The sequence below is a fragment of the Palaemon carinicauda genome, chromosome 13, assembly GCF_036898095.1.
Source record: "Palaemon carinicauda isolate YSFRI2023 chromosome 13, ASM3689809v2, whole genome shotgun sequence".
NCBI classification, from domain to species: domain Eukaryota; kingdom Metazoa; phylum Arthropoda; class Malacostraca; order Decapoda; family Palaemonidae; genus Palaemon; species Palaemon carinicauda.
Window position 1 is genome coordinate 137,456,009 of NC_090737.1, and position 22,635 is coordinate 137,478,643.

The following is a 22,635-nucleotide window of genomic DNA, read 5'->3' on the forward strand; positions in this document are numbered from 1 at the left end:
GCTTTACTTGTAATTAATTTCAGAGGTGAAAAGCTGTACATTATTAGGAAAAAATCTACTAAGTTTTGCTGTTGTATTATTGATCTTCTTTGTAAATTATAAAAAAAATCTCTCCCAAAGTAATAATGACATCCCATGTATTGAATCTATTACACTAACCTTTGTGTCTCTTGTTGAAGGAACATTGGCTAATGCCTATTATTCCCCTTACAGGAAACAAGTATTATCATCCCGCTCTGAGGCTGAGAGAGACGGCGTTGTTGTTCCAACGACTTTAGAAGACTACTGTATAAAAACCAAAGTAAAACCTGATACAGAGTCTGTTGATATGGCTGATTTTTACGATGATGATTATGATATTGATGATGATGACGAGGATGATGACGAGAATCTCTCGGATAATGGTGAGTCATTTTAATTAGTCTGAAGTTTATAGTGGATTATTTATTTTATTGGTATATTCTAGGTTTAGTTTTTTATTAAATGAAAACACAAAACATAATCTGATAAAGGGTTGATAAACATTTTTAAGTCTCCCGCATGTTTTCCTTCAAGAGAATAGACATTTGGAGGTTCAAATTGAACCTTGGATCTAGAACAAAAAGTGTTTTTTTGCCAAGTCATATGTTGCTTAAGGTCAAGTTAGGTATTTCCTCATACATTAATCTTACTGTAGAATCATTGGAAAGTTGTAATGGCTGTCTCGCAAGGGAAGTTGGCTCGTCAGCTTCTGTTAGGGATGTTGCAAACTTTGGAACATAGTTATCTTTCAGTCATTAGATTAGGATAATATATTAGCAAAAGATCTTTTGTATGGGAAATTATTTCAGCAGAAGTTCTTTTGTATCTGAAATTATGCAATGACTCTGGATGAATATGTACTTCATTTTGTTTTGATATGATATCAGCGGGAGGAGGTTCCGTCGACACTGATACCGTGTGTGTACGTTGTCTACTTGATTTTCCATGAATTATTTAGCATTTCTTTATCATATTAACTTACTTAATAAGCATTTGATGTCTGGGGACAAGCCATCTAGCTATAGACCAAAGAACTTTTGTATTTGGAATACAATACCCATGTATAGAAATGAAGTAAGATAGAGTAATAATGAAGTAATAATTGATGGAAATAAACAATTATCTACTTTGCATATATTAACTGGAAATGCTCGGAAATTATTTATGCCTAAGTTTTTAGTGTTTTCATTTGAATTTAATTTTTCTTGTTTATCTATCGCTTAATGTAAAATATCACAATATTGATAATTTCATTGTTTTATTTATTAATTATTGGACTGTAGTATACAGTAGTTATTTAAAAAGCAAAATATGCAGGAAGTTTTAGATGGAAATTTGTATTATTTTATTTTGTATAAATTATTCAGAATTAGTACAATTTATAGGAAAACGTTGTAAAAACAAACTTTAAAATCACGCAATGAAACATTAGGTTTTGATATCTTAGCTAGCATATCCAAGGTAATTTAGAATTACAAGACCTTTCAACATAAGCAATAATGCTATTATGATATTAAGTTTATCTGATCGAATCCGTGATGAAGAAACAGTGTGTCTCAGACCCAAGAAATTGATACACCAAGACCACCAGGTTTAGATAATTACAGTATGTGTCCCGTGCTTTTAGCAGACAGCTCTGCAGATGATGGCAACCTCATTGTCTTATTCGTGATGTGATACTCGTAATTCTAGTTTTATTTTTTCAGGAACCAAGATAAAATCTAGATGAAGTGGTACTTTTAAATCATGGATTAATAAAAACATGAACTTTTGTCAATTTGTGATATCAATATAAAATTCATGAAGATTCATCCTATATGTATTTTAACCCTCTGCAAATGTATAATGGAAACTTGTTTGATCATGAAAAACCAGATTACCAAAGCCATGGCATAGCCCAAAGTTTAAGAGCATTGTTTGCAAGCTCATACTCTGTTGAATACAGGTTAATGGGAACTTATAATGACCCTGAATTCACAAATAAGTGTCCCAGACACTCGTTGCTTGAATGTGTCTAATTCATTTTTTGTAAATCTGAACTTCTCAGATTTTTCACCATCCTTATAGAGAAGTTATTTTGTTTGATACCAGTTTTGTGGTAAATTTAATCATTATGCTTGCAAAGATTATTTTACATCATTTGCAAGTACCTGTCTAGCATTTGAGTTGTAATGTTATTTAGTACTTGTGTATTTTATATTTAAAATTATTTTTTTGTTATTTTATTTCATGGCCTTATAATCGAGCACAGTATTCTATCTTATTTCTCGTCCCCTTATTTTTTAAATGTTTTTTTTAGTTTATACAGGAGATATTTATTTTAATTTTACTTTTCTTCAAATATTTTTTCCTTTTTTCCTCTCCTCACTGGGCTATTTTTCCTGTTGGAGCTGCTGGGCTTATAGCATCCTGCATTTTCAACTAGGGTTGTAGCTTAGCAAGTAATGATAATAATAATAATATTTTTATCAATATGCATACAGTGTATGTTTTGTCATAAGTATTATTCAATTTGGAAAAATTCGACAGTAATCCCCAAAATTTTTTTTTGACAATATAAGGTTGTTAGTAGAAACCAAAAATATGTTAACAAAAATGATGAAGAATCTATTTTTAGGTTTGACGGGTAAATGTATATTAATCACACGTCATAATTATGAAGCCAGTGGTGTACGAATATTTCCATTACTCATAGTGTACAGTACTGTAATTATATATCATATTTGCAATTAGCACCACATTCTATTCTTTAAGTTCATTCCATCTTGAAGTAGACAAAAGTAACTCGGTATTTGAATTGGTTTGGCGCAAATCCTTTTAAGGGCCATGCACTTGTTTATGGTCTTTAGGGCCATCACAAATTTAGTACTAACTGTAAATACTGATACAGTATTTCGGTTCATCTTATTTCAATGTTATTATTCTTACACTTCTCTCATAGTATATTTCCTGATTTCCTTTCCTCACTGAGCTATTTTCCATGTTGGAGCCCTAGGGCTTAGCATCCTGCTTTTCCAACAAGGGTTCTAGCTTAGCAAGTAATGATAATAACTCTTTAGTTACATTTTCCTCAGTTATAACAATTATAGTAACTATATTTGAAAAATCTCATCACCTCGCGGGCCACTTAATACCATCCCCCGGGCCATGAGTTTGACATCCCTGGTTTAAAGAATTGTAAATTCTGTTTGTGGTCATTTGAAGAGCATTGATAAAAACAATTTTTATATAAATGCATTTTGAAAAATTAACATTTAGCAATGAAAAGATTTGTTGCATATTTTTTTTCATAATTGAGAAGTCAAATAGATATAGGCACAGTACTATGAATGCAAGTAAAGCGTTTGTTTATATTTGATTTTACAATGTAGGACTGAATTTTCCCTGTGCCAGTGCTCACATCGTCTGTTTACGTTCTTTGCTCTGCCAATACTTACCCCTTTCTTATTATTTTTCCAGAAATCGATGATGGTGATGACAGCGGCAATGGTGAATCGTGATAGGCTCGTGTCCTCACTGTGAATGATATTCATGACCCCGAATGCTTATGTATAATAGAATTACATAGAAAAACCAACAAATTTAGTAACTAGTTAAAAGTGCGCTAATTATTGACCATTGAAAATTAGATCTTTTTCACAGTAACTGACTATGTCAGAATCTTAAGAATTCGGGCAGGATTGAAGTGTGAGGTAAACTCTTCATGCAAATTCACACAAACATGAGCCCACAGTTACACTCGGACACATTCATGTTAATATACTTGCGTGCATACACATACCCAGATTCATCATTCTTCTACATTCATGCTTTACATTAAAGACATACAAAACATAATTTCACCATGCACCCTACATAAACATTAATAGGAAGATATGCACGCACCCGCAACATGATCATAGCCACGTTAGCCCCATTGCATCTTTTGAATCTTTGCATTATTATGCAACTCCTTATTATTATGTATGTGACCATTATGACTTATTATCCTGGAAATGCCTCCATTTGCATCTTCACAACAAGTAGCATTCATCCTCAAATATGTCACTTTATATTTGATGTTGAATACCCACACTTCAGGCAACCTGTGTGAATGGCAGAGAGAGAGAGGGAGAGTGAGTGAGTGAATGATGTCAACTCCACCAGATTGGTGACTTTAGTTCCTTCTAATGAAAGCTTTTGAAGGTTGAATGAAAGTGTGAATGTGTTGTGTGAAGGTAGCTCTTTTCTTTTTCCTTTTGGGGGGGGAGGGGAAGTAGTTTAGTAAAGTGCAGATATTTATTTCTGATGGTAAGTGCTATATTTTACAAGTTTATATGAATTATTTTTATTACAATTGAAGCTGTATTAACAGAGCCTAGATAATGATGCTGTATGCTGTACAGTGGGATAGGTAAGATAAAATCGCACCAAGGAGTTACTGTACATTCGTTATGGCTTGCGATTCATGGTGACAATAATGTACAATAAAACTAAATTTTTTATTTGTAATTTTTTTTTTGTAGTGGTGGGATACAGTACTAGAAGTATGTGCTGTCATTGCATGCTTTTTTATCATGGATTCACTGTCACACGTGGTGTTTGTACCATATCACTAAGACCTAGGATAATTGACAAATCATCGTAAGAGGTTCAAAGTAAGATAAATGAATATTCAAGAAGTTGTTGATTATTTTTTGTTTATTTAAGAGTTGGCTGGTTGGTTGTTAAACACATCTTGAAAATAAGCTTCACGAAAGAAACTTTTTTCATGTACTGTACGTTATTTTATAGCAGTCGATGGTTTCAAGAGTCGAATTACTTTACATTAATCACACTATAAAAGATTCAGTTTTGGCTTGATAGAGGAAGAGCAGCGTGTGTCGTGAAAGCGCAAGTAATGAATGCAAGGAAATTATATGTAAGTTAAAGAGAGTGAGTGAGTGAGTTGTATGCTTCATTTTTCACAAATATTAATTCCATCCAAACTGAGGGATTTATATACCCAGTGTGTACGTTTACGAAATATGTCTTGGATCTATAAAGTTAAGATGCATTGACTTCTCCTTTTTGACTTTGGTCGCAGGCAGATCTCTGCTGTTAATATCGATATTATATCAGGATGAATCTAGCAATCAGTGATCACGTTTGAATTCAAATTTGATTTTTCAAGTTTGATTTAAAGTGGTGGGCTAGTTAGTGAGGTGGAAGTAATAGTATATTGCCTCAAGGATTCATTGTACATATCTCATTGTCATATAATCAATCACCTTTTCTGTGGACTAAAGATAGGAGGTATGATGCTAAATGGTGGAAATGGTTCGGTACCCATCTAAGTTACTCTTAGTCTTATTAAGTGCCACACTTGGAATAGAATTGAAAGGAATAAAAAAACGGAAAAAAGCGATTATATAAAGATTTTAAGGTGGTGATTATGATTCTACCCCCATCTTCCTTCCCCTCTCCTCCTCATCCTCTTTTCCTTCATCTTTCCGTGTATTGCCTCCTCTTTCTCGAATAGGCTGACATTTGCTCATTTCTGTTGATTTTAATATCATTTGTGCTTTTGTATGATAGTTTCTCTAGCTTCACTTGACAAATACTCCATGATTGCTGGAGTATCCTGTTGCATATGTGGATGTTTTCTATTAATATTTTTTAGCTGAAGCTGAATTATGGTATTTTTGTATAGTCCTTTGATAGGAAAATATATTCTCAAATGGCACTTAACAGCGACTTCTCACATCAAAAGTAATCGATCATTGTTTTTCAGAGGATTAAAGGTATCGGAGAACTTGAGAATTTTTTTCGTTTGTAGTGGTCGTATTTTAAGTTGTGATAAAATGCTGTATTGTACTTATCATGTAACGACAGCATTCAAAGTAAAGTCCATTGTAAGAGTATCATTTAAGTCGCTAAACTTAATGTCCCTCATCAAAATGCTGTTAAAAGGAGTTGGGTACAGATAATGCACTTTTGTATGGTTATTGTAAGGACTGCAGGCTTCATTTAGTGAAATAAAAGATATTGTTATGAACAAGGTTTTTTATTTTCATACAATATAATGCATCCCATCTCTAGCTCCACCACCACGGACAACAGCATATGTTTCTCTGTGTGTGGATTGGCATAAATTCAAATGATATAAAGTCATTTTAAAAATAAGATTATACACAAAATATATGTATTGACTTTTTAAAGGTTTAAAGGCTGCTCATGAATAGCAGAGGCCAATGCCCTAGAGACTGACCATATATACATATGACCAAGGAGTGCCAGGCAATGGCTGCTGATGACTCGGTGGGTATACCTTAGCTCACAAGGATGGTAAGGTTGCAATGACCAAAGAAATTAACGAGTTTGAGTGGGACTCTAACCACAGTCTGGCTTTCACCAGTCAGGAACGTTACCACATCGGCCACCACAATCCTATGAGGTTGGCTTAGTTGTCTTGTTTTTAAGTTATGTTACCAGTTATTAGTATGTAATAGATGTAATAGAGGTAAATGTGATTCTCAGTCAAAATTGTGATATTTGACAAGGTGCCCCCGAAAAAATTTGTTCTTAAAAATAAAATCCATCTTCATTACTGAAGTAGAACTTTGTGGAACACTTATTGAAAATATTAACATTACAATACAGTACAAACAATCACAATGTTTTTAATTGATGAATATTAACTTATTTTCTTTTGTACTTTAGGTCCCCAGTGGTTACTGCTTACAGTTTGGCTTGCACAGCATATTGTGGAGTACCAAAGGATCTTTGAAGAAAATATTTGTTTCTATCCACTTTTCTTTTGATGATTATTTGGTTACTCTCATCTCCTCCCATTTAGCTTCTCAAAATTTTGAATCGCAATTATGATCCGAGGGAAGTGTTCAGCGGTGATGAGACTTGGCATTCATAAAATCCCTCGGCCCAACATGACGCTTATTCTTCAAGCAGTGGTTTAACAAATGCTTCATTCCTGAGGTTGAAGCATAACTTCAAAGGAAGAGCTGCTTTTTATTATCAGCAGTGCTGCTAGATATCTACAAGACTTGAGAAATATAAAACTTTAAAGTCTAATTTGTGCTACACAAAATGTCTATATCAAGGTATTGTCAAGTGCTTAAAAGCCATCTACACTCGGCAGGTAAGAACATGGACGTTTTAAATAAAAATAATAATATAAGGACTATACAAGGGAATACATATTTATTTCATGTGCTACCATACTGTAGTAGAACCTACATGATCAGGAGTCTACTTTGTACAGTTATATAGAAAACTAAATTGTAATTCTCATTTATTATGCCATTGCCTTTGCCAGGTTTGTTTGATTTGATTGCACTATAGTATGTACTAACACGTATTAATTTAGTTAAAGATACCTTTACATATGTTAAAGGAGCATGGACGAGTAGCAGTTAAAAACCAGCAATCCTGCGAAAAGAATTTATAGTCAGAGGATGTTAATGACATCAAAGACATCCCACAAATGGAAGGTGAAGTCATAAGGACACTTGAGATGGCAAGACTGCCTGGTGGCGACGGAATGAGGGACCTCATGGATGATGTTGGCGACGGAATGAAGGACCCCGTGGATGATGTCAAACATGTAGAACATTAGGAAAGAGTTCATGAATACAAAGTTAGAAAACTCATTCAGTCAATGACAGAAGAAAGAGATGAAGACTGCAAGGATTTGAGCCGCAAAACTTTGCTTTCGACAAATTAAGTGGCGTATAAAATGCATAATTTAAAAGGGGCCAAAAGAAAAGAATAATGAACCTCTTATTCAGCCCTGAATTAAAGTGACAGGAGATATTATGAAAAAACTGTTACCTTTGCAAAAAGCAAGGACAAAGTGAAAAGGCAAACACAACAGTTAACTACTATACTGTTTACTGTAGTATGATATCTCAATGTTCTTTTCCAAAGTAAAAAAAGGAAATACTAATAGGGGAACAGTAGACAAAGCATTACCGTCAGCAGTGTCTGCTTCCGCCCAACAACTCTGCTTAATCTTCTCTCGACCCACAACTTTCAACGCAATGCTTTGTCTGCTCCTCTCTCGTGACATATTCCTTTGTCATCTGCTCGTTGCAACATCCCGATGTCATCTATGTCTTCCCCTCTTAGCAACTATCTATATCTAAGCCTTTAAGCAACTGACACAGATCTAGATAATCCTCCTGCCATTTCTTCAAGTGAATATCTGCTGCTGTGATGCCTACGTCATCATAGTTCAGGTCATTGGTGTAGGCACCCGAAGAACGTCATTGTCAGTGTCATTACCAAATAGGATAATTGTGAAGAAGACTGGAGGCATCTGTGAGTATCCAAGTAGCCTAGATGGTTATTGAATCAGTGCACTAATATTAACAGTATGTGCACTTTATATTGTAAAATGTACAGTATGCATGAAGTGTACTGTGTACTGTACTGTACATATTTGTACAAATACAATACACTATGTACATACATTACGCATTCCTGTGTTGTATGGTACAGGTATACAATAATAGTTACAGTATTAGCATATTACATACTGTACCTCTATATTTTTATACTTAACATTTGCCATAAAGTGTATAGATACAACGTACATTATGTAAAAAAAACACTTATATATTGGTAGATACTGTTTGTGGTTTACATAAATAATCTAGAATTTTTTCTCAATATCTTACATATATTCCTCTCCTGAAACAACCAGTTTGTGAAAGTTTTCTGGGCAAAAAACAGCACTTAGTGGCTCAAGTCTTCACCTCTTAGTTCCCACAATATCTCATTGATGAAGAGAATAAGACCTGGTTTTTTATTATGCTGTTAGATTTTACAGACTTGATTAGGATACAGCAGTGGGTTTTATACTTTTTGACTACTTTTTTTTTTTTCAACATCTCTGCAGAAGAGCAATACCTCATAGAAATTTGATATCCGGAGAGTTTATTTTTTCTTGTTTAGATAAATGAATAGAAGAATTATATTTATTAGTAAAGTTTTTACCAATACTGTAATCTAATACTTACAATTTCTTTTATTGTTTTGTTGATCCTTATTGTATTCTTTTCACCTCTTCCCAGTCAGATATGTATCTTTATACTGGTATGAAATATTTTGCTATTTTCCCCAGCCTCCTATTTTGGCAATGTGTTGGTAGGTGATAATAATTTCTGAGATTATTGTATGGTAAAGCATGTGTTAGCGTAGGGAATGAAGTGAGTGAGTGGTTTCCAGTGAGAATGCAGCTGAGACAGGGTTGTGTGATGTCACCATGGTTCTTCAATTGGTTTGTTGATGGAGTTGTGAGAGAGGTGAATGCTAGAGTGCTTGATTGAGGATTGAAACTGATAGATGAGAGTGATCATGCATGGGAGGTCAATCAGTTGTTTGCGGATGTTACTGTTATTGGTTGCAGACTCTGAGAAGCTGGGTCGATTAGTGACAGTTTGGAAGGGTGTGTGAGAGAAGGAAGTTGAGAATTATACGTATGTGGATAAGAGTAAGGTTATGAGATGTACGAGAAGGGAAGGTGGTGCGAGGCTGAATGTCATGTTGAATGGAGACTTGCTTGAGGAAGTAGGCCATTTTAAGTACTTGGGGTCTGTTGTTGCTGTACAGTATAAGGTGGAGTGGAAGCAGATGTATGTCAGGGAGTGAATGAAGGATGTAAAGTGCTGGGGGCAGTGAAGGGAATGTTAAAGAATAGAAGGTTAGGAATGAATGTAAAGAGAGAGTTGTATGAGAAAGTGATTCTACTAACTGTGATGTATGGATCGGAGTTGTGGGGAATGAAAGAACCAGAGAGACAGAAATTGAATTTGTTTGAGATGAAGTATGGCTGGTGTTCCTCGATGAGATAAGGTTAGGAACAAAGTAGTGAGGGTGAGAATAGGTGTAAGAAATTAATTAGTAGCTACATTGGATATGAATATGTTGAGGCGGTTATGGCCATGTAGAGAGAATGGAAAAAACCTGTCTGCTGAAAAAGGTGATGAATGCAAGAGTTGATGGGAGAAGTACAAGAGGAAGGCCAAGGTTTGGGTGGATGGATGGAGTGAAGAAAGCTCTAGGTGATAGGAAGGTTGATGTGAGAAGCAGAAGGGCATGCTAGAAATAGGAACGAATGGTGAGCAATTGTGATGCAGTTCTGATAGGCTCTGCCGCTTCCTCCGTTCGCCTTAATGATCACTGAGGTAGCGGCAGTAGGGTATTATATGAAGCTTCATTGTGGTAGATATTGGGGGAGGGTGAGCTGTGTGGCACCCTAGCAGTAGCAACCAAACTAGGCTGAATCCCTTATCAGGCTGGGAGGAACGAAAAGAAGAAAAATTCCTCCCCCCTTTTTTTTCTTTGATGTTGGCCACCCCAAAAATTGGGGGAAGTGCCATGGTAGATTGATATACTAATGTTATTTAAGATAAACAAGCAGAATCAAATACTTCAATATCGGTTCAATTCACTCAATTTCTCTCCCTCAATTGTAGCACAAAGGTGTAGGTTGTGTGGCTCTAGAATCTATTGTGCCTTTCAGAATTCTGATTCATGTCACATACATTCTTTAATTCATAACTTAAGCCTGGGTCAAGACTGCTGATGCACTTCCCGATTCTTTTGACTAATTTTTTTGGTAATATCACCCTTGTGTGTTGTAGTTAACAGTGATCAGTATACTATTACACCTCTTTTTCACACAATGTGTCAATTCCATTCCAAATACTGTAGTCTGGTTGAATTAATGGCCGATTTTGTGTCTGGAGTAATCTCTGGTTTGGTGAAAGTTCCATTGGGGCTTCTAACAAATTCATGTAGATTAGTGCCAGTCTTACAATTTCAAGGATTCACTTCCCCTTCCTATTCAACAATTGTTTCTTTAGTTTATTATTAACAACCTGGCAGCTCATGAGCAGACAAATTCAGGATAACATGGCACTTGTCAAGCGGTTTTATTCTTGGTTCTAAATTCTAGTAAAATTATAAGTCTGGGTTCTAGTACTCGGTGTGGCTTCTTCTCACTTTTATCTTTGTCAGTATATGACTATTAAGATTTGAGAAGTACTCCGTAGGGTCAGACATAATAATATATTCAATTGCACCTAAACTTAAATTTTATTTAATGGGTTATTTGTATACAAATAGAGATTGGATTTGCTCGACACAATCACTTTCATCTCCTTGTAATCCGTAAATTATTGTGTATACAGTATAGGACAAAGGAGGATAATAAAATACTATAATTCTTGACTGTCAATAGTACGTTTTCGAACATTCATATAAAAAAATTACCACATGCGATTAAATGCTTTACTTTTCTCAGTGAGAGAGCCATAATGTTGTTTGACGGTGACTGAAAATCTTGTGACAGAATACAAAGCAAAGTATAATTAACCCTTTTACCCCGAACCTATTTGGAACTTTCCAACCCTTAACCCCCAGGGATTTTTTTTTTTTTTCAAGCACATTTTGCAATATATTTTTTTGAAATTGCTCTAACAGCCTTAATTTTCTCATAAAGTTATCAAAAATATGCAAAAAATAAAATGTAAATAGCAGGTTTTTGCAAGAACGTACTGGTACGTCCTTGGGGGTAAAGGGATGAGTTTTGTGAAACGTACCAGTACGTCCAAGGGGGGTAAAAGGGTTAAGTGGAATGATTGTAACAGAATATTCACACAATGAAATATTTAGATTATACAGTACTTTATCATAATCACAAATTTTCTATTCAATTGAAATTGAATTCTTGACAGAAGTTTTCAACATCACTTTTTAAGCCATTAATACAAAACTAGAGATTTTATTTGCCTTAAATGCTATTTGTGATAAAACCTAATGAAATCTACCTCAATGTCAACTGATTTTTTTTTATGAAATTTATAAGAACTATCCAAGTTATATCGAAGCTCAGCTATAACCTGCATTTTAACACCCCACTCTTCAGCTTTCTTTGCGATGTGTGCACGAGTAGCTGATTTGTGAAGACTGTATACGGATGTTCTGGATAGAGAAAGAGCTATCTTTAAAAATTCCATGTCAGTCCCTTGGTTGCGTTTCGTTCCAAATGGAGGATTGAGAATAACGGTGTCAAAAAACTTGTGAAACCGACATTCAGGAGTTCCTAGTGACTTCACATCAACCTGTAGTAATTCCACTGCTGTGTCGGACAGGATACTCTCCACATTACTCTGGCAGGTCTCGATTGCATCTTCGTCAATATCAAAACTGAAATGCATGACATATGACGCATAATACTTCTGATACATAAAAGTAAATTTTCATAATATAATCTAGTAGCTGTTATTCAGTACTTGCCCAATTTATGTTTATATGCTTCAAGACAGAGCTTACAACTAGAAAAATCTTAAGTAGCTGAGTCAGCCACAACTCACCTCTGGTGTAAGTGGCTAGCATTTGTTTGTAACCAATACTGTATAAGATTGCTAAGTATAGAAATAATTTTATCCAGTAAATCTACTTTATTGCATTTAATCCTACCAAATATTCATATGCTAGATATTCTTCCCCAATATTCATATGTTAAATACTACAAACTTTTGTATACAGTAGTTTGTATTTCTACTAGCTTGGCATGGCAGGAATAGTTACACTCAACTTCCCCACTTTAGAAAGCTTGGGAGGAGCATGAAAGCATTGCCAACTCCAGAAGGGGGGGACACGACTGGAGCGGTCCGATCACCCTCATACTAAAAAGTTAACAAATCTCTCGACTCATCCCAGGCGCTCTTTAGAGGAGTTTTCTACCGAGTACCCCTAGGAGTACAAGGCAAGCCTTTCTCATTTGTACGAGTTGGAAACTGGTAATCAGGATCTTCAAATAAGGCCGTCTTGGTACGAAGGGAAATGACAGGCTCGACTCTCAGGTCCTTATGAGAATGAGGAGATGCTTTCATTGTTCTAATGGGAGACACTTCTAAAGGGAACATCTTACCAGCATAATCTGAAGGATATAAATACTCACTCGGTGCACTCTGAGGGGATGTAGACATAACAGCGTAGTCCGGAATAAAAGCATCCGGTGGTTCTGGCTCAGGGAGCGTAGGTGCCGTAGCCATGGATTCTACGATAAGAACTTGTCCAATTTCATAATGCACATTACTAACACTAGGAGAGAACATGTTAACAAAATTGGGGCCATCATCCTCCATGACCGAAACCTCAGAGAGGTTGTGACATGCTGAACTTGGTGGGGAAATGACATTTAACGCAGAACCTACCTTGTGTTTCTTCTCACAGCTTTCCAAAAGAGAAGGAGGAGAGCGATCTCTCTTGGCTCGCTTCCGAGAACGATATCTATCTCACTGGAAGGATGACCACTCCCTATAATACTCACATGGGGGTTCTACTTAACATCTTTTTCCTCGACACAACAGGCAAACCGGGTGAGGTTCCATGTCTATCAGGCTCATAAAGGTTCCACAAGGGTGACAAAATTACGGCAGAGACAGGAACGCACAGAATTTCAACATGCTGTAGTCGAAAGGCACACACTAAACCACAAATATTGAATACACAAGTGACAAGTAATGTCAACGACAAGCACAAGTAAATTAGTACAAAGAACAGGCGATGCAGTTGTCTGATTGTAAGAGTGAAGGCAGGGATGTCAGACTGCTAGCACAGCCAGAAGTGTTGTGGCTAGACACTCAAGACAAGCGTAGTCTGTCATACGCAGTACCCAGCAACGTAGTATGACGCAATCTACCGATTTCATTTTTTATTGTCTGGCTGTAGAAAACAAAATCATAAGTAACCCCATTAAATGATTCAGAACTTGGTATCTAGGAATAAACTACTGTACAGTATTTAGTTTGAGGGGTACTGGTAATCCTCTAGGTTTAGTTAAATTCTACCTTGAAGTCACATTGGCAGTCCTATGAAGGTTAGAATTATTCAAAGGGCAGGATTTGGTACTATCTGCCTAACTGGTCTACAAGGACATAAATATTTCCTAGGACAAATTATGAGATCAGGGTGACATTTCTTGCTTTTGTATGTCTGAGGATTTCCTGTGTAAAGGGTTAAAGGGTCTGGAAATTTATGGTCTCTTCCTCGCAAACTAAAGGAAGAGATGTTGGGTTGTCTGCAGGGAGTGCAATGATCTTCCCTTTCACAAACTCTATGGCTTTGAATACTACCAGAAGCTCAAGACAACCACAAGATTATTCCTTGTTTCTACCAGAGAATAACCTTTAGTTGCCAAGGTACAAATTTTGTCTAACTAGAAGCATAATTCTCTCGAATGGAGCCAAGTCTTGTGAAGACGTGCATGTTTCTGCTTAAGCCAAAGTGTGGGGCACAAAATAGGGTCTCTTCCACTAAGACCAGTTTCAGGAATTTCTCTAATACAGATGAATGAGGATATGAGAGTAAGCATTCCATAGGCCAAAGGATAACATTCACTTTTTTGGGGTTGACAAAAGCAGTGACGAGTTTGCCTCCATCCATAACATCTGAGAAAGTAAAACTTACAGAGGTTTTCAAGTCTCCCTCCCATTAGAGCTTGAAGGCTCAAGATGTCATTGGGATGCTTTACTAAAAGCCACAGTGAAAGAGATTTGGTCAGAAGGGTCTCAACTGTCTAGAGAAAAATGACTGGCCGACCCTAAATATAAACTGGAAGTAAGGGAACAGAAGACATCCAAAATCTGAGTGAAATTCCATCTCTCTGTAACTAACTAGTTGAAAAAAGAGTAGAAGCTGCTCCCTTCTCTTCAATGGGGTTAGTGAATGCGTTCACTAACCTCTCGCAACCGTGCAATCATGGGACTGATGAATGCTGCCAGTCTAGGATTCTTTCTTCTGGAGGCATAAGGGACCTCATGTTATTAGAGTACCCTCTGAGAAGAATCCACAGAAAAGTAGGCCTTGATAATCCTTTCAAAGGTATTACTATCTCCTTTGGGAACACGGAAGTCAATCAAAGAAAGAGCTGGATGAAAGATCCTCCAAAGCATTGTAATAAGCTCTTTGAGGTTTCTTGGCCAAAGGCAAGCAAAGCCAATTGAATTTCCAAAATTCTAAGCCAGAGGTTGCGAGTCATTCTCCTTAAGCTTGTTTAATAGATGGCTGAGTACATTCTATATTAGAAGATATAGTAGTAATTTACCACTTGTTCCATTTGTAAAAGTGCAGAATACAGCTCATGAACCTTGTTGGAAAATAAATACTGTAGAGGTTGAAGTGGATCCAGGTTCTCCGTTTAAATTGGTACCCATCATGATAGAAAGGATCTGGGGTAAGAGGTATAATGCAAGCATCAACATTTTCCATGTCTGTAAACTCGTGCTTCTTACACCACCAGCCCCCACTCGCTTAAAAGATGTCTTCCTTAACGATTTGAGAGAATGAATTTCACCATAAGGACACATGGTACAGGTTGCTGGACCATGATATGCAGGGGATATCTCGGGGGTGTAAAAAGAGCACCTATAGCTAAAGTCTCTAATGCTACAGGGCAAAATTAACAAACAGTTAGAGAGATGCCAAAAGAAGCGAGAGTAGAGAGGTAAACACTTGTACAAGTCTGGTAAAGAAGGACAAGGAAAGTGGTCAAGAGATCCCATAATCTTTTACTGCAAAATGTTATTTTTATTAATAAAATAAATTTTTTAATATACTTACCCGGTGATCATATAAGCTGTCAGCTCTGCTGCCCGACAGAAAAACCTAAGGACAAAATACGCCAGCGATCGCTATACAGGTGGGGGTGTACATCAACAGCGCCATCTGTCGAGCAGGTACTCAAGTACTCCATGTAAACACAGAACCAATTTTCTCCTCGGTCCACTGGGTCTCTATTGGGGAGGAAGGGAGGGTCCTTTAATATATGATCACCGGGTAAGTATATTCAAAAATTTATTTTATTAATAAAATTAACATTTTTCAATATTAAACTTAGCCGGTGATCATATAAGCTGATTCACACCCAGGGGGGTGGGTAGAGACCAGCATTACATGTTTACATTATTATGAGCTAAGTATTTTGTATTTCATTTTAGCAGTTATTCAAAATAACAAACATAAAATAAATAAGTACCTGGTAAGGAAGTCGACTTGAACAATTACTCTGCCTTTTTAAGTACGTCTTCCTTACGGAGCCTCGCGATCCTCTTAGGATGCTGAGCGACCCCTAGGATCTGAAGTATCAAGGGTTGCAACCCATACAACAGGACCTCATCAAAACCTCTAATCTAGGCGCTTCTCAAGAAATGACTTTGACCACCCGCCAAATCAAGTAGGATGCGAAAGGCTTCTTAGCCTTCCGGACAACCCAAAAACAATAATAAAACATTTCAAGAGAAAGATTAAAAAGGTTATGGAATTAGGGAATTGTAGTGGTTGAGCCCTCACCCACTACTGCACTCGTTGCTACGAATTCCCAGAGTGTAGCAGTTCTCGTAAAGAGACTGGACATTCTTAAGATAAAAAGACGCGAACACTGATTTGCTTTTCCAATAGGTTGCGTCGATCATACTTTGCAGAGATCTATTTTGTTTAAAGGCCACGGAAGTTGCGACAGCTCTAACTTCGTGTGTCCTTACCTTCAGCAAAGCTTGGTCTTCCTCATTCAGATGGGAATGAGCTTCTCGTATTAACATTCTGATAAAATAGGATAAAGCATTCTTTGACATAGGCAAAGATGGATTCTTAACTGAACACCATAAAGCTTCAGACGGGCCTCGTAAAGGTTTTTAAATAGAACTTAAGAGCTCTTACAGGACATAAGACTCTTTCTAGTTCATTTCCAACCATACGATAAGTTTGGAATATCGAACGATATTGGTCAAGGCCGAGAAGGCAGCTCGAGTTTGGCTAGAAAACCAAGTTGTAGAACATGTAGCCGTTTCGGATGAGAATCCGATGTTCTTGCTGAAGGCATGAATCTCACTGACTCTTTTAGCTGTGGCTAAGCATATCAGGAAAAGAGTCTTTAAGGTGAGATCTTTCAGGGAGGCTGATTGTAGCGGTTCGAACCTGTCTGACATAAGGAATCTTAGTACCACGTCTAAATTCCAACCAGGTGTAACCAAACGACGCTCCTTCGTGGTCTCAAAAGACTTAAGGAGGTCCTGTAGATCTTTATTGTTGGAAAGATCTAAGCCTCTGTGACGGAAGACTGATGCCAACATGCTTCTGTAACCCTTGATAGTGGGAGCTGAAAGAGATCGTTCTTTCCTCAGATATAAGAGAAAGTCAGCTATTTGAGTTACAGAGGTACTGGTCGAGGATACGGATACTGACTTGCACCAGTTTCGGAAGATTTCCCACTTCGATTGGTAGACTCTAAGGGTGGATGTTCTCCTTGCTCTAGCAATCGCTCTGGCTGCCTCCTTCGAAAAGCCTCTAGCTCTCGAGAGTCTTTCGATAGTCTGAAGGCAGTCAGACGAAGAGCGTGGAGGCCTTGGTGTACCTTCTTTACGCGTGGCTGACGTAGAAGGTCCACCCTTAGGGGAAGTGTTCTGGGAACGTCTACTAGCCATCGAAGTACCTCGGTGAGCCATTCTCTCGCGGGCCAGAGGGAAGCAACTAGCGTCAACCTTGTCCCTTCGTGAGAGGCGAACTTCTGCAGTACCTTGTTGACAATCTTGAACGGAGGGAATGCATATAGATCTAGATGTGACCAATCTAGTAGAAAGGCATCTATATGAACTGCTGCTGGGTCCGGGATTGGTGAGCAAAATATTGGGAGCCTCTTGGTCATCGAGGTTGCGAAGAGATCTATGGTTGGCTGGCCCCAGGTGGCCCAAAGTCTCTTGCATACATCCTTGTGGAGGGTCCATTCTGTTGGAATTATTTGTCCCTTCCGACTGAGACAATCTGCCATGACATTCAAGTTGCCTTGGATGAACCTCGTTACTATTGAAATGTCTAGACCTTTTGACCAGGTGAGGAGGTCCCTTGCGATCTCGTACAATGTCAGAGAGTAGGTCCCTCCTTGCTTGGAGATGTACGCCAAAGCCGTGGTGTTGTCCGAGTTCACCTCCACCACTTTGCCTTGAAGGAGAGACCTGAAGCTTTTCCAGGTCAGACGTACTGCCAGAGCTCCTTGCAGTTGAAATGCATTGTCCTTTGACTCGAGTTCCATAATCCCGAGCATTCCCTACCGTCTAATGTCGCACCCCAGCCTACGTCCGATGCGTCCGAGAAGAGAACGTGGTTGGTAGTCTGAACAGTCAGGGGAAGACCCTCTCTAAGGTTAATATAGTCCTTTCACCAAGTCAGACAAGACTTTATCTTTCCGGAAACCGGGATCGAGACCGCTTCTAGCGTCTTGTCCTTTTTCCAGTGAAAAGCTAGATGGTATAGAAGAGGACGGAGGTGTAGTCTTCCTAGTGACACAAATTGATCCACGGATGACAGTGTCCCTACCAGACTCATCCACAGCCTGACTGGGCAGCGTTCCTTCTTCAGCATCTTCTGGATGGATAGCAGGGCTGGGGGCTGATCGTCTTGTTCAGCAACGTCCTCATCAGAGGGTTCCTCATCCGAAACTGATGAGGAAACGGCAACGGAGTGGGCAACGTCTGACTCGCTGAATCCGGTCGCACTGGTGGATGCGTGACGGAGCCGGACGCAATATCATGGCACTGCTGCACAGTCTGTGAACTGTCAACAACCATGGGTGCGCGAGGAAGTACAGCGTCAACCCGAAACTGTCTAGACTGCTGGGTTGTGCAGTCAACACCCTACCGGGTTGCTGAGGTTGACGCACTGCGTCACAACAAGTCACCTCTGCTGGTTGTTGAACGTCTTCCTAGTGACACACTGAACGTCAACAACCACCTCCGAGCGTCGCTTAACGTCAACGTGCGACTGGCAACCCACACTGGGTCGCATCGGTGGAGGAACCACCTCAACTGGCAGACGCGAGTAGGATACCTCAGCGTCAACAGGGCGCACAACCAACCGGTTGGAAGGTTGTTGGCCAGAAGGTTCTTCTCCGCATTTAAGTCCTCTATCAAGGACACAAGCTTGGACTGCATGTCTTGCAGCAAAGCCCATTTAGGGTCTACGGGAGCAGGTGTGGCAACAGACGGGGTTAGCGACTGAGGAGGAACCATTTACCATCCCTGGAAGCCTTGTTATGTGTGACATAATAGTACAGCAAAACTTCAAAGGCTCGACAAAAGTTGAGAAGTTGACCTGTAAACAACTTGGAGCGTCTCCTGGCTAGGCGCCAGGGCGAGTCTACCAGAATTGAGAAGTCTATCTGGGCAGAGGCATGAACTCCCAAGCCGAGAACTTCTCTCGTGTCCTATCAGACTCTCGCTCTATAAGCCAGTTTAAAAGAAGGGAAATCAAAGGCTGTATCCCTAAAACTCCTCCTGGTGCAAAAACCAGTCGCCTAGCCAACGTAACGCTCTCTAGGAGAGCGAGAGAGCACTAGCTTAACAACAACGGCTTCGAAGTAGCTAGGCCTAGTGTAAGTTCTGACGTTTAGGCGAACGAGGAGCAGCAGTTTCAAGATCCGGACGAAGATCCTTAAAAAATCATCATGATTTAATAAAGTCCATAGGAGGCTAAGCAGCTTAAGGCTCCTCTCCAAATGACAGAGTCCTCAAAGGAATATCAGTAGGAGGGAGAACAGCACTTTCTCATCTACAGGAACCTTGTCCGATAAAAGCTAGGTTATCTCAGTGAGTCTCTCACTGGTGCATTAGTAGCAGACCAGAAGGCAACGTCATGTAACTGCTTGACAGTCTGTGAACTGTCAACAACTGAACTGTCAACCACAACAGGTGCGTGAGGACATACAGCACTGGTGCATTAGTAGCAGACCAGAAGGCAACGTCATGTAACTGCATGACAGTCAGTGAACTGTCAACAACTGAACTGTCAACCACAACAGGTGCGTGAGGACATACAGTGTTCACTCGAGACTGCTTTGACTGTCTATACTGAGCAGTCAAAACAACTCTAAAATGCGGAGGTGCGTCAAAACAAAGCAGCTTAACCCCACCCTCCTGTTGTTGTGGTAACTCGCGAACGTCAACGGAGGGTAGCGTGCGTCTGTGAACGTCAACGTGCGGCTGGCAGGGTACACTGCGCATGGGTGGTGGAACTCTCACAGCCGGAGTGCGGGAGCAGGTAGCCTCAGCGTCTACTGTACGCACAACCGTGGTTGGTTGTAGGCTAACGGGTGCAGCGTCAACCTTCTCCGCACGAAAGTCCTGCATTAAAGATGTTAACTGTGTCTGCATGGTCTGCAGCAAAGACCACTTAGGGTCTACAGTAGCAGGTGCGGCAACAGACGGTGTTACTGCCTGTTGCGGTACCGCTTTGCCTCTCTTAGGAGGTGAGCAGTCGTCGGAAGACTGCAGCGAGTCCGAACTGACCCAGTGGCTACAACTGGGCCGTTGGACTTGCGCGGAAGGGACCGACTTGCGCTTAATAAGCTGCAAGACCTTGGTCCATGGTTTCTTACGAGAAACCTCTTCCGCAGACGAGAAGTAAATGGGCTCTCTCGTCTTTGTGTGGGTGGGGCGATCTTGGTAGATACGCCCGAAACCCCGGAGGGAAACGTCTGTTCGTTGATCAAGGCCTGACGAACCCATAAGTCGTTCGACATTACTTCTCCCCTGGGCTTGGGAGCTTGCAAGAGGTCCCGGACTAGGTGAACGACAGGCACGAACAGACGAACCCTCGGACGCAACACTGTAACACTTTGCGCATTATCACTTTATCACTTCGATTTTCTGTTTTGCACTTATTTCACTGAAATCGAAACTTTTACTGATTTCTACCTGAAACACGCAATTCTACCCTTCATTAAAAGGTAGTAATTGCGAAAACAGTCGTATAATGCAGCTCATTAATACTAGCAAAAACAGAAAACATATATAAAGATAAAGAATTCAGTGGCTGGGAAAGAGACTAAACACTAGTTCAAATAAACTACGTTTACAATCTCTCACCGCACATAGCCTGGGGACAAGAATAAAACCCTAGAAACGTTTTACCTTCTTCCCCGTACAGCGACTAGGGAGGAGAGTAACACGAGAACAACGTTACCCGCTTGAACGGAACGTTTTTTCTCCTCTCTCTCCCTCCGTCTCTATCTCTCTCTCTCTTTCTCTCTTGATTTCGCATCTGAGAGAAAAGCCCAATTATATATCGTCAAAAAAAACATGTTATTTGGCTAAAGGAAAAAACTGAAAGGTTTTCCAAATAAAAAGTTCCTTTAATTTAGAATTTAAACCATTTAAGCTAAGAAAGAATGAACGAAACGTCAGAATCGATTTACTCTTACTGCAAAGTGAAACCGTGATACACTCTCTCTCTATCGTAACGATAGAGCGCATGTTGAACGTCCTGAACGTCAACAACTGCGTAGTCTAAAAAACTAAACGTTAGTTCATCTTTGAAAACAGTACGAAGACTATCAAAGAAATTCTTTCATAAAATATTACATTTAAAAAGTTTTAAATCCTTTAAAAGCTAAAGACGATATAAAGGGCTCAATGTTGATTAACTTCGGTTTCCAAGTTAGGACTGCCTACTCTCAGGAAAGGTCTATATAAACAAAGCATTAAAATTTATTTTATATGTTTATAAAAAATGGAAAGTTAATCGAAGAGGCCTAATAAAGGCGGAGAGATATAAAATATATAGAGGAAAATCTATAACGTGATATTACTAAAAGCCTAAACACACTTCCGTCTAAGGGAAGGGTCGGCCATTTAAAAGTGAAAGAAAGTCCATACTCTCTTTGTCACCATAATTAAATCTATCCAAAATGAGTTCAAGTTTTGAGATGAAGATAAAACACCTGCATAGCGAAAGCTCAAAACTAGAATAGTGTACTTCACCAATAGTTGTGAAAACAAATCCAGTTAGCAACAGCGAATTAGTAGGTCTTGCCGGTAGCCCGACAGAGAGAAAATTGAGTTCTTTGTTTACATTGAGTACTGAGTACCTGCACGACAGATTGCGCTGTTGAAGTACACCCCCTACCTGCATAGCGATCGCTGGCGGATTTTTAACGTAGAGTTTTCTGTCGAGCAACAGAGTTGCAGCTTATATAATCACCGGCTAAGTTAAATATTGAAAAATAATATTTATAAATATTTGTTTTCTTCAATATTCTTATGTACGTATAGTAAACTCTACTGTACTGTAAATAAAATATTTTATAAAAATTACTAGTCTTTAACAAGCACTCTAAACCTGTTTTCAAGCTATTAAATCTTTGAAACAGGAGTTTTCACAGGCATACAAGCAAGCCATAGGTAGGTGCAAAACTGTGAGTAACTAACAGTGTACGTGCAAACCCAGAGTAGATGAAAGCACCAAAACAAGGAGCCTTAAAAGCCAAGGGAATTTATTATTGGCAATAAACAATGATCCGTTACCAAAGTCAAGAGAGGGTTAAAAACTAACATATGTGCCATGCGGCCCTCGAGCAAATCCAGGTGCATGTACAAACACCAGGAGTAGGAAACAAAACTGCCAAAGGATTGGGAAAATGAAGTGTAAGCTGTGACTGATGAAAAACACTTTTTTTATTAGATTCTTGAAGAAGGTAACATCTGTTTTCATACTAAATATGCAAAGAAATTGTCAGTAATGACAGCAGAGGCAAATGGCAGTGACTGAGCCAATCGCAAATGGGATCCGCAGACG

The 22,635-nt window shown here is 38.8% G+C and overlaps 1 protein-coding gene and 1 long non-coding RNA gene across 3 annotated transcripts in view; one reads left to right on the plus strand and one right to left on the minus strand.

The window, feature by feature from the left end:
- Positions 1 to 213: 213 nt before the first annotated feature.
- Positions 214 to 6,040, plus strand: LOC137652506 (uncharacterized). The gene is made up of 2 exons (XR_011046326.1): positions 214 to 404; positions 3,481 to 6,040. It is a non-coding gene; the product is annotated as an uncharacterized lncRNA (long non-coding RNA).
- Positions 6,041 to 11,074: 5,034 nt separating this feature from the next.
- The window catches only part of LOC137652490 (rRNA N6-adenosine-methyltransferase METTL5-like), a 53,123-nt gene continuing 41,562 nt past the window's right edge, over positions 11,075 to 22,635 (minus strand). For both annotated transcript variants that reach the window (XM_068385929.1, XM_068385930.1), the window contains exon 4: positions 11,075 to 12,213. In XM_068385929.1, the coding sequence (XP_068242030.1) occupies positions 11,805 to 12,213 (409 nt within the window). In that variant the 3' untranslated portion in view covers positions 11,075 to 11,804. The remainder of the gene's footprint in view (positions 12,214 to 22,635) is intronic.